General features: G+C 44.0%; 2 protein-coding genes across 2 annotated transcripts; one reads left to right on the top strand and one right to left on the bottom strand.

The window, feature by feature from the left end:
- Positions 1-5,877: 5,877 nt before the first annotated feature.
- Positions 5,878-7,855, bottom strand: PtA15_8A634 (uncharacterized protein; the record flags this gene model as incomplete). The annotated part of the gene is made up of 12 exons (XM_053172084.1): positions 5,878-5,951; positions 6,018-6,094; positions 6,167-6,334; positions 6,426-6,502; positions 6,572-6,595; positions 6,672-6,905; positions 6,994-7,059; positions 7,138-7,290; positions 7,354-7,370; positions 7,458-7,572; positions 7,649-7,717; positions 7,805-7,855. 12 exons carry the CDS (start codon positions 7,853-7,855, stop codon positions 5,878-5,880), a joined length of 1,125 nt encoding a protein of 374 aa, XP_053023283.1.
- Positions 7,856-9,237: 1,382 nt separating this feature from the next.
- Positions 9,238-9,973, top strand: PtA15_8A633 (uncharacterized protein; the record flags this gene model as incomplete). Its single annotated transcript, XM_053172083.1, has 2 exons — positions 9,238-9,241; positions 9,759-9,973. 2 exons carry the CDS (start codon positions 9,238-9,240, stop codon positions 9,971-9,973), a joined length of 219 nt encoding a protein of 72 aa, XP_053023282.1.
- Between the last annotated feature and the right edge of the window lie 2,751 nt (positions 9,974-12,724).

Raw genomic sequence — 12,724 nt, 5'->3', positions numbered from 1 at the left:
CATATTATGCAGCTAAATCTTAAAATAACTGATGTATCAGCTGTTTGTCTAACATTCAAGCTGAAGATGCCAATGGCAATTTGTGGATTTACTTACTCATCCCCTAGAAGGGAGTTGTGTGAGATTTTCAGTCAGAGAAAAGGGGTTTGATGTGGTGAGAGTTTCAATCTTGAGGGGTCTTGAGATTGGACCAAGGAGCAAAGATGGGTCTGAGTAGTTTGTGCTCTGACTTGATGATTTGATTTCAAATACAAGCAGAGGAAATATGTAGTCACAACTAGAGAGCCCCCTTGCAAGATCCAAAGGGGGCCTAAGTGACAAAACAAACAAAACAGACATCTCACATGAGATGGAAGGAGAGATAGACACATGTTAAAGAAACATTGACATGTGGAAGGCATTGTAACTTAACAATGGAAAGAGAAAATACACATCACAATCTTGTGATGGAAAGCATCAATAAATAATTGATGGAAATAAATACCACATCACACATTGTGATGGAAGATGATAGATTAAAAAAAAAGGGGGGGGGTTAGGGCATCACTAATCAGTGATGGAAAAAGGAAGACTGTGAGCGAAGTGTCAGAATATCTGTCTCTCTGTCCGCTCACATTCCCCTACCATCCCCAGTCCCCAGTAAATTTTCCAGTGCCCAGTCCCCAGTAAAGTATTCTGTCTTCAGTCCCCAGTACCCAGTCCCCAGTAAATTATTCAGTCCCCAGTACCCAGTCCCCAGTAAATTATCCAGTCCCCAGTCCCCAGTCCCCAGTAAAGTATTCTTTCCCAGTCTCCAGTAAAGTTCCCTGTTCCTGTCCTGTCCTCTGTCCAGTTCCAGTTCCTGTCCCTGTCCCCTATCCCAGTTCCTGTCCTGTCCCTGTCACTGACTTGTTATTACAGATGTTAGTTTATTTTGTCTTGTATGTTACATGCTGTTAGGCCCCCTCTGGATCTTGTGCAGGGGGCTCTCTAGTTGTGTATACATGTCCGCTCCTCGAGTATGAAATAAAATCATCGAGTCAGAGCCCAACAACAAGAGACCCACTTTTGCCCAACCTGAGTCAAGCTCCTCTTTCAAAAACCCCCACTACTTGCCTCCCATATTCTCAGTCAACAAGCGTAACCTCAACAGATTTACAGTCTCGTCAAGACTCCTCCTTGTTCGACCCCTTCGTATTCTCGTTCCGCTAAACATGGCCAGCACCGACAAGTTTCATATTCCCGAGCTCACCAAGGACAACTATGTCGACTGGGTCTCTAAGATGTCATCTGTACTTAAAGCTAAAGAACTTTATCAGCTCGTTATCGGTAAAGAACCCGCCAAGATCCGTGGCGACGATGGAAAGATCTTCGAAGTCGATCAATCAAAACGTTTGGATCTAGCCCATGCGACGATCATCACTAGGGTCCACTTCTCAGTCTCGGGTCGCGTAAAGAAGAACGGTGGAGCTAATTGTCCTAAGAAGCTATGGTCAAACATCCTTGAGTTCGGTGCCTCGAAGAAGCAAGCGAACAAGTTTAAGGCCTGGTATCGACTGGTGCACCTTCCCTTACGAGTCGATAACGTTCAGCAGTTCATCTCAGCATTCTGGGACGGCATTGCAGTCTTGGAATCTCTCGATGCGTCGATCGACGAGGAGTCTCTTGGTCACATAATCTTGATGAAGATCCCCAACGAGCTCGCTCATGTCCGTAATGCCATCATTGCTTCAGGTACCTCGTCGTCCATGGAAGTGACATACGAGACCGTCCTCGAAATGCTCGACAGCCAAATCAGTGCCGACTCCGCTCCTGTGCAATCCAAACCTCGAGTTAACGTTCCCTCCGACTCAGACGAGGCCTCAGCGCTCCTCACTCAAAAGTGTCCCCAAGGTCGTCACCTTCCTTCAGCCCCTCATCGAGCAGAAGATTGTTTTTCTCTCCATCCAGGCAAGCTTGCAGATTATCGGAAATATTTGAAAGCAAAGCTAGAAGCCGAAGCCCACCTTGCAATGCTAGCACCGCCGGCGCCAACCATGTTCTCTGTCGAAGTCGTGGAACCCAACGCCTCAACGATTGAATCTACGGACAATCTCGCTGCTTCTTTTGACAAGCTCCCCTCCCATGTTGCCTTCGATGACAACGATGATCATCAATCTGAAGTCAGCGAACTCTAACCTCTCCACCCTCTCAACTTCTAGCTCATTCCCCTGTTCCCCGACTGTTCGCGCGGGGGTGTGTCAGAATATCTGTCTCTCTGTCCGCTCACATTCCCCTACCATCCCCAGTCCCCAGTAAATTTGTGTAACCTCAACACGAAGAAGATGAGCCAGTATTCTGACAAGTTGGACAATTTGCTGCTGTGACTACACAATGAAGAAAGGGGATTAAGAAAAAAATAAGAAATTAAGAAATATTTGATCAAATGACTCCTGAGGAGGAAAACAGGTAGGATTTTCCAGAGAAATCAAGTTCCTGTAGTGTAAAACTTCATTTTTTTTTCCTGACCAGACTATACTTATCCTACTGTTTAATCTATCAATAGATTCAGGTTGAATACAAAATCAGAATTGGTTGCCAATTTCATTTTAGGCAAAGAGACCGTGCAATGTTCACAATCACTGTGCATTAAAGCTTGATTGAGTAAACCCTTTGAGGAAGGTTCAAACTTGGAGTAAAACCACAAGTTTCCCTCAAGTTTCCCGCACAAAAAATGCTTAGGGCCTGTACCATAGCCTGCGGATTCCAAGGATCTTGCCCGGGATTCACAACTTTCTGTGAAATCTGAGCGGCCCAGAATCCGGAGTACCATAGCGCTTATTTGTCAACCTCATAATCCGGGGAAAACAGACCATTTTCCTCAGTTTGGAAAAACGGCTCCCCCCTATTTTTTTGCCTCAGATTCTGCACTCCCCTCCCTCACTCCCCCTTCCCTGGTCCTTGGACCATCAAATACATTGTATGTACATACATATGTATATACACATAAGACCATCCACCAGATTCTTGATGGCCGGTTTGTTCTGGTCATCCAGAAGAGTCATCACCTGTCATCACTCCTCTTGATGGCCAGCTCTTTCCGGTCATCGAGAGATGTCCATCATCCCCTCGATGACCGGAACGGAGCGGTCATTGGGAGAACTAATCACTCCCTCAATGGCCGGTTCGTTCCGGACATCAAGGGGAAGATGTATTGCTTTTGATGCCCGGAACAAGCCGGCCATTGAGAAGAGTAATCACTCCCCTCAATGGCCGGTTCGTTCCGGTCATCGAGAAGAGTAATCACTCCCCTCAATGGCCGGCTCGTTCCGGTCATCGAGAAGAGGAATCACTCCCCTCGATGGCCGGCTTGTTCCGGTCATCGAAGGCATTACTTCATCCCCTCAATGAACGGAACGGAGCGGACATAGAGAGTTCCGGTCATCGAGACAAGTAATCAGTCCCCTCAATGGCCGGTTCATTCCGGCCATCGAGAGGAGCGAGTCATTGAGAGGAGTACATTATCCCCTTGATGACCAGTTTGTTCCGGACATCGAGAGGAGTACATCATCCCCTCAATGACCGGAATGGAACGGAATTGGAGAGGAGTAATCACTCTCTTTGATGACCAGGGAGTGGCTTCCACGTTGACAAATCCGTGGTTCCGTGGTACGCCTTTTGGCACACCTCGGATTGTGGACGCAGGGAATCCGAGGGGAAAATGGAATCCCAGCAGAACGTAATATTTGGGGGCCCGGAATCCAAGGTTCAAATCCCCAGAAAGCTATGGTACAGGCCCTTAAAGTTGACCCAGTTTCTTTTGTGCATGTAACACTAAAAGAAAAACTCTAGAATCTGCCAGCAGTTGACATGTGGCATACTCCAATGTTACTGCCATTTTAACTCCACATGATTATATCAAACCCTTTCATGCACAGTCACTGTGCATTAAAGCTTGGTTGAAATACACTTTGAGAAAGGCTTGAGTATTGCCTTAAGCTTCCTTTGAGTTGCTGCATCTCAACTGCTGGCAGTTTCTAGAGTTTTTCTTGTAGTGTGATATACATTTTTCCAAAAAAGTGTTAAACAAAGCCTCACCCTTTCTGAGTATTGATCAAGGCCACCAAGCCTCATTGGGGCCTGAGTGCACCTACTCATTGTTTGAATTTCACATCTCTGTCTCTTTTCTCTCCCCTGTCACCCATCTTTCACTCATTCCTTTTCCTCCAGATGAATATTCATCTCCACCTTCTGTCCCACATCTTGTCGCGCATTTGTAATAGCTTAAATATAAAGAAGACTAGGAATAAAAATCATCAGTTCCTGCGCCTGTTCCCTGAGACCTGAGAGTCTCTTGTAGTGAGGGGCCTTTTTCCCCTTCACAGCTAAGCAGCTTATACCCTTCTCTGGCTTCCTTTTTTTGTTCCTGGCCTCGAGGTTTCCTCCTCAGGCATGTTTTTCCCATGTCTTCCCCCAGCCTCAGCTGAAAACTCATCACTCATATCAACTTGTATCAGAGTTGTGTTAAGGTTTGTTCTGTGGAGAGGAAGAGGAAGTCTGGGTTCTGGGGTTCTGGGTCCTATATGGTTGATTGCAGGATGAGGAGCAGTCTGGGATCTCCAGGCTCTCAAACCTTGAGAGTGCCACCTGTGAAATTTACTTGTAATCTATGTACATGGAATCCTGCGCTGCAGAACCCGCGCTACAGCTCATGACAAGTTGACAATCACACATGGGCTTGTGATCTACTTCAAACCAGAGAAATCACCTTTTTCAAAGTTTTAAAAATTATATGAGCATGAAGATCAAGAGGTGATGATCCTACATTTTATCAGAAAAAGGCAGGATGTAGGTCTATCATGCATCAAAATTTTGAATAGCTAGCTAATCATATTAGTTGAGTGTATGACTTCCTTCCAATTTATAAACCAGGCTATTTTCGCTTTTCTGTTTCTATTTTTTAATTCTATTTTCTATTTCTACTTTCTGCTTTCTATTTTCTATTTTCTATTTCTATTTCTATTTCTATTTCTATTTCTATTTCTATTTCTATTTCTATTTCTATTTCTATTTCTATTTCTATTTCTATTTCTATTTCTATTTCTATTTCTATTTCTATTTCTATTTCTATTTCTATTTCTATTTCTATTTCTATTTCTATTTCTATTTCTATTTCTATTTCTATTTCTATTTCTATTTCTATTTCTATTTCTATTTCTATTTCTATTTCTATTTCTATTTCTATTTCTATTTCTATTTCTATTTCTATTTCTATTTCTATTTCTATTTCTATTTCTATTTCTATTTCTATTTCTATTTCTATTTCTATTTCTATTTTCTATTTCTTAGCATAGAAACTGCTGTTGCTCCCCTTTGAAAATAGAAAATAGCATTTATCTGGTATTCTAGAATCTAAACCAAAGGAGTTCTGGGCACTCAAAGTTGAGTGCCACCAAAACTCAAAATATTGTCATGAGAGAATCCCGAGAGGGTATAAGTCCCTCCAGCGAAGCCTCAGGCAGGGACTGAGTAAGCTTGCATCTCATGTACATGCAAGAGTGCTATGTACAAGGGGCAAGTTGGAATTTCATTGAAATGTAGTTATTTTGACTTGTTCAAAGACATTTTCCAGAAAATATGAAGCGAAATGAGTTTCACGCAATAATTTAGGCAGTACATGCAAGCTCTTTATATTACATAAGTACAACATTCATATAAATTGGACAACAAGGGAACCAGCTTGGGCTTGGATAAAATGTGTGCAGATGGGAAAAAGATGATGATCTGGAAATCCGAAGTACTGAATGTGTCTGTTGGCCCATAAATTTTGGATCTACTAATGTGACAAGGGGAAATAGTATTATGTTGTAATTTTACACTTCAACAGGTATGACGGCGGGTAATTATCTTGACTTCTATTCAGATAGGGACATTTCCGACCTCCCGGCAGGCTCGTATTGTGCCAGCTCCGTCATCGCGCGCTTTCCTGATGTCTTTGTAACCGGATCTGGGGGTTAGACTGCCCTCCTTTCAAGCCAGGATTTAGTAGGTGAGCTTACCTTCTCTAGTAAGATCACATATCGGAAGCGTAAACATGCACTGTTGACTGAATAGTGGATCAATATCCGGTTCCGTGCTGGATCGTGATATCAAGAGAAGTAAATTAATACGAGTATTACTTTGAGGTGACTTTTTTCGTAAAACGCACGCATTTTGCCAGGCTGTAGGATCCACTGCGCGCCCTACTTTCTTCTGACATTCCCAAGCTGTTGTTGTTAAGAGCTCGATTGACAAGTTGTGTTTTGTTAATGCCTTTTCTCCTCCGAATAACTTCCGTGTAACTTTATTTCTTTTGGCCCGCACTATGTTCATCATTCTGAAAAGGTGTAGGATGAAGCCCAGTTTAATCACATGCAACAAGGGCATTGATAAAGGCCACGGTTACCGAATAAATGGGGCTCGCTTACATTCCTTCCGGAGTGCAATAAGATAAATAGCCACGGTCGCTCCATGATCCATTTTCACCATTTCCATTACATGGGTCCTGTGGGATAAAATGATAAATCTCAGGATGGAGCTACGAACTCAGTTGGATTAATAATTTTTCGCTCACACTTCCTCGCGTGATAAAAACATTCTAAAATAAATCCAAATTTTTTGATGTAAGAACAGGATGAGTCGACAAATCTTATGAGCTCAAAGACTGTACTTACCTGTAGACTCCACAGGTGACTCAAAGTTTGGAGCTTATAGGCTTGGTCGAATTGCTGTTGCATGTTGTTCTCGGCTCCGTCTATCGCTTGAGAGAAAAGCGTTCCGTCAGGATTCAATCCTCGGAGTCCTGTCAGCGTGCTGATCCCTGCAGTATTGACTTCCGTTGTCATATTCAACAACGCGCCCTGAACGTTTTTCTTTACATCGGTCAATATTAAACCAACGTCACTCCACTGCAAGATTAATTTGGTTTATTTTTTGGAGAAGGAGAAGAAGTTCAGTACTTTTTCGCGCATATCAACGTGTGGAAAATCAACCTACTTGGGTGAAGGCGTGCGAAGCTACCGGGTACTTGAGGTTCAATATTGGTCGAATAATTGCAGTTGTCTTCGGACCATAAGATAATGAGCAGGCGGACCCTTCAGCTTCAAAGATCAAATCCACAACAAAACCAAGGTGACTCACAGCGTAGAAGACGCTAAGTACTGCCCGATAATAATATTTCCCAATTGGTCCAAACCAGACTCCGGGCATCGCCAATATCACCCAAAAGATTGCTGAGATGGTCGTCGAAGCGTATTGTAAGGCATGCGTTGGCGGTGGGACAAAGTCGAAAGTCTGGGAGTAAAAACAAGCAAATTGAGATTGTCGACTTTTTTCTATTTGATCAGGTGGACTTACCATCGCTTGACTTATTTCTGTTTTCAAGAGGGACAAGGAAGGTGTAAGGGCGAAAGTTTTGGTGAGTGCTAAAAAAAAGGGCTTGGAAGATATATGGAATTTACCCATTGCGATTGTAGAGGCGAAAGCTACGGCATCAAACGCTTGATTCATTCGAGTACTCCAACGCTGAGCAGCGACGAGAGCATACCAATCTTTGCCACTGACGCCATTGCAAAGCTGGAAGTTGTTGAGCATGTCCAGGTCGGAGTTGTTTGTCAGTATTCCGGATGAAATGACCAGCTTATTCACTAACCTGGTCGACTCTACACACACTACCGATCTCCAAGTTAAAATTGTTAGCCCCGACTCGATTGGCGTATTGCTGAGAAAAAGCATACATCAACTCAATCAGTTTTCTGGATCAGTTCGTGCAAAGTAGGTCTGGGAATGAATGAAATATGCACTGTACCTTGAGTGAAATAATCTCACCGTGTGGATAGTTTTCTAAATATTCATTCATTTTTAAGTCCATCCAAAGCTCCGGTGACAATCTTCTCTTGAGGCAGTCATTTTGAGTTGCTGAGTCATTCTGAGTTGTATTGTTGGTACCTGGAGAAGATGTGAAAGAATGCTGAACATTAAGACTTGCTGTTTGGTTTAGAGAAGCATCAGGTAGCAAACTAAGAAGTGGCCTGCCAATTGTTGGACCTAGTAGGTACAATAGTATCACAAAAGCTAACACAGGACCAGTCTTATGAATCATGTCCATGGAACAAGATGTTGCATGTTCTCTATGATTACCTGACGGGAATGCTCGAGTCGGAGTCGCGTAGAAAGTAGCTGTTTAATATAACATGAACTCGGCTGCCCGAGCTCCCAAAGGATGCGATGGGCGAAGGGGACATGTATAGAGCTAGCTATGTATTGCTCCGAGTGCTTTCATACTTCAGACTCCCCAATGGCGTGATTGCAGTTGCTACGAGGAGGCCTGACACGGCACCACCACATCTGCGACCCCGTCGCGTCGAATTACAACGAGGTGACAACAAAAGTTGAAGCGATGGCGCCATTTTACAGCTCCCGAGCCATCTGGCGAGCAGCCGTCAGAGCCAGTTGAAACGGATTTCAATTTCAGTATGGATGACTATTTAAAACAAGACGCTTCGGCACACCCCGTAAGAAGCACGACATGTATGATCATGACTTTTGAAACACAAAAGAAATCCCAAATTTAACGCAGTAAAACTACTTAACACGCAGCCAGAATTTGCTTCACATCAATCCACTGCACAACGCACAAATGACCCTGGGTAGCCATGCACGCGTAGGTACACTTTCCACCGTGTTGCATAATTCATGATTTCGCAATTGATGACCATGAAGGGGTGATTATTAGTATCTCGTTTGCGCAATCAAGACAGGCTTGATAGTGTCAGTTAACTTCCGATAGGATTCCTTATCATTGTGAGTGATCCTCAGTTTCACTTGTTACTCGTGCAAATCCTTAATTGCGGGGCTGCAGGCGATACGTACTCGCAAGGTATCGGTCAATCGGTGCCCTAAGTCAACCTCACCGGGGTTTGCAACCCGAACTCCATCCTCTCTGAGCCTGAGCCCCTCTTTTTGAATCTTACTGAAAAAATTACTCGCCTATTGCACCATTCCAACGCCGAAACTTTTCTCCGGTGAAAGATGACTTGCCCAGAGGAGACGGAAAAATGAAGATACATTAGTCAAGATATACATGTCATATTCCGCCGATGGCTAATCATAGACAGACGGGGAAGAACGTGGTCAGCTTTTTGGGTGAAATAAGTCAGGAGGAGTCACATAAAAGTTTTCTTGATACTTGTTCGGAGAAGTATCTAATCATCCTCCATGATATCCATTCGGACGACGACGATGAGTAAGCAAGAAAGCAGGGAGAAAATATTAAAGAGCCGTATGATTCCTGGGCATTGTCGAGAGAAATCCAGGAGTTTCTTTGTCGGGATATCGTCTTCCAGATCGTAGAAACAACAAGACGCTATGGAGAGAGTTTTAGATGTTGACTTACAATCTAAAGCTAACGATTTTATTTTAGGGTCATGAAAAGAATTTCGTGGATGTTCTTTCCAAGGGAAGTGTCGCGTTGCATTATTGAAAGTAAAAGGAAACGTTGAAGGATAATGCATACAAAACCAGCTACACTTGGCAAATAAAAGGAGTGAAGCTTACATTGAAGTTCATAGTATGGCTAGTTGCACTTCCGAATCTGATACATGCTAGCTAGTGTTGCATGATGCACCGTAGTGTGGAGGTGAGGTCGCTTGGGCACCATTCGAAGCAGGAGACGAAGCTCAATTAAGTTACGACGCTCCGCTGGAAAGAAGGTCTTGCAAATAGCTCTCAATCAGAGGTACTGATCAAGTCACAAATTCCAGTTGGCGAGCTGGGAGATGTTGAGCGCAAGACATCAGCCTCACGGCGACGGCCGGTAGACCTGATGGACACAACGGATGGGAAAGCTCCCTTAGGAGTGGAAGAACTAAAGGAAGATCGACAGTCGGCTCAGCATCAAACTAACGTGCCCGACGCTGAAGGCCCCCCCACTGCGAGGGACTTTGGAGGCGCGAATGCCTTCACCTTCGGGACTTAGCCAAGTTCGGCTCAGCATATGCGACATCAAGTCAGATGGCACTCTAACTTGATCCCTCCGGCAAAGCCTCAAGGGAGCTTGAGTTCACCGGCTTTACTTGATACCGCGCGTATGGTCCAGACTTCCTGAATTTGGTACCGAGTCGTCGAGTACACATGTCATAGATGGTTGTACATAGACTATTTATTATGATTTCCTATCTTCATGTGAGAATCATCCATTATGTTGCGAGCTCTACTCACAACAGGGAGCCGCGGTGGGTCAAAATGGCTGGGTTGGATTGTCTGGGTTGATGGGTAAGATTAAGGAAAATACACTCAAAGTCTTCTCGGTTACCTTCAGCCGGGACGAACAATCGTATTCAACTTGCTTTCACGCCGTTAGATATCAAGGGATTGGGATTCAGGAAGAATTATACGCCTCATGTGCTCACTCTCAGTGATATGAACAAATCTTTAGCATCTCCCTAAGGATTTTGGACCATTCACAACAGTTTTTATGGGTAGCCATGAGTTCATGACACGAGAGCCATGTGTTACTTGCGAAACCAACATCTTCGGTCCCAGGTTGCACGGGAAGTCCTGAGCAGTTTCAACTGGTGAGGGCCAGACCCTATCCAAAGAATAGGGGGTTTCACAATAAGGAAACCCGGGAAGGTGTTCGAGCGCTCGCGAGTATCGTTATCGAGCTTAACTAAGCCTCTCCGAGGAGGCGCGAAGCGTCTCCGAAGGAGAGGCTTATGACTAAAGTCCCATGCTTGGCCTGAGGCTGACGGGGTTTTACAGAGAAAATTGTGTTTTTTGAAATTACATCTCTTTTTACTCCCCTCTTTCGGCTTCAATTTCCATGCCTCATGTGCCAGTTTGTAGGCCTTGATCTTAGCTATCTTGTACAAGTTTTTTCAAGTAAATCCATTCATCACTGACCGCTCAGCGGCCATTCTTGCAAGGGCTCTTCTTGAGCAATGTGAACAAGCCATTGGATAGGACCCTGGCAAGCGCGGCCAGAGGGTACTCATGAAAATCAATTCAAAAATCGTGGGATTCATACATTTTTAAAAGACATTAGGGGGTATCAAATATGACCAAATCCACCATTATGTAATTGACTGGTTTGAAAAAACCCACCATTTTTAAAACATGCTGGTCCTTCTTCTACCCCATTGTGGGATCCACTGATGGCAGATTTTGTTTTTGGCTAATTGACTGATTTCTTATTGTGGATTTCTCATATTTGATACCCCCTATTTTTGGCTTTTCTTGCCAACATTTACCACATTTTGAGGAGAAATTAGCAGTACATTATTCTCCCTTTAAGCCTACATGTGCCCATCTTTTCAGAATCCATTTATCATGTTTGGTTGTGAGCCAAAGTGGCTTTAAACATTCATACATTTTCATGAGTACCCTCTGGCCGCGCTTGCCAGGGTCCTCATTGGATCATCCAAAGGTCGCCGTTGGACATGCTCTCACCGGTTCGTTTGGTATTAACTTAAAAATGACTGGTCTCTCAAAGAGTGCCATCCCATGCAGGCAGCTTGCGGTAGAGATGTCCAACCTTATTTTCATGTGTTTAGGCCGGACGTGCTATCCGGTCTACACCAGGCCGGATAGGCTCTAAAGTGGGTTTTTTTACATCAATTTCTCTTTGAGGGGATGGGGGTAGGTATTGTGCTGAATACATGATATTATGTAGAAATGAAAGCTGATTCTAATGGTACTCGAGGCTGTGAAGAAATCAGAAGGGTATACGGTGATAGGTGGGTTTGAAGGGAATTTTGGACAAATGGCTGGGCAGCCTCAAGCCAAATTTGGGACATTAGGCACAAGTCCCTCCCGCAAGCGGGAGGGTGCTCGCACCCCGCAAGCGCAAGGAGGGACTTGTGTTAAGTTCGTATTGTTATGAGGATGCTCGGGGCGATTTCTCGCGGGACTTCACACCAAATTTTTAAGCAAGTATGTCACCCGCAAGTAAAGAAATTTAGTGCCGCGGGAAGCAAAAATGCTTATTGTGAAGCCCCCTAATAAAGGGAGCCATGACAAAACCAATCAAATGAACAGAATCCCACATCCATAACCAAGCGTGATAAGCACTGTGAGTCAAGACTCAAGTGTAATCTTGGTGAAAACTCATTTTTTGTGGCAAGAATCTTCACAAAAAGCAGATTCTTTACCACACTTCAGACGCAACAAATGGTGCCAGCTTTGCGTTTTGCAGGGATATGTATTATTGATTTTTTTGCCTGACATCCTATGTGACATCTGATCAGGTCCGCCCCTAACTTGACACAAGTCCCCCCTGGTGGGAGGCTTGCTGTGGCTGGTGGCAAAGCGGCCCCTCCCGCAGGGCAAAGTCAAAAATTTGGCTGAGAAAGAAATCATGAATGGCTGGAGGAAAAATACTTAGCATCACCCAGCCTGCCCCTCAGCTCCTGTGGACCTGCCCCAGAGCCAAATTACACTCCTCAATCTCAGCTTTCAAATGATGCTGGTCTCATCTCCTCAATCCTTATCATTTTTGATGTACTAATGTTTTTAAAAAAAAAAAAAAACACAAATAAATGTAAACCAAGGAATGACAACCATCATGCCTTGTGGATATTGGATTCACAAGCCTGCAGATATCTGTAGATCCTACACCTGTAGCCACTCAATTGTTTCAGATAGGATATTCAATTGTGCATATTATCAGAAAATCCAAAATTGGATCTTCAGTGCAATGGAATATCCTCCAGGATTCCTTTGACCTCCA

Source organism: Puccinia triticina, chromosome 8A (assembly GCF_026914185.1).
Source record: "Puccinia triticina chromosome 8A, complete sequence".
Taxonomy (NCBI): domain Eukaryota; kingdom Fungi; phylum Basidiomycota; class Pucciniomycetes; order Pucciniales; family Pucciniaceae; genus Puccinia; species Puccinia triticina.
This window is presented reverse-complemented; position numbering and strand designations above follow the sequence as displayed.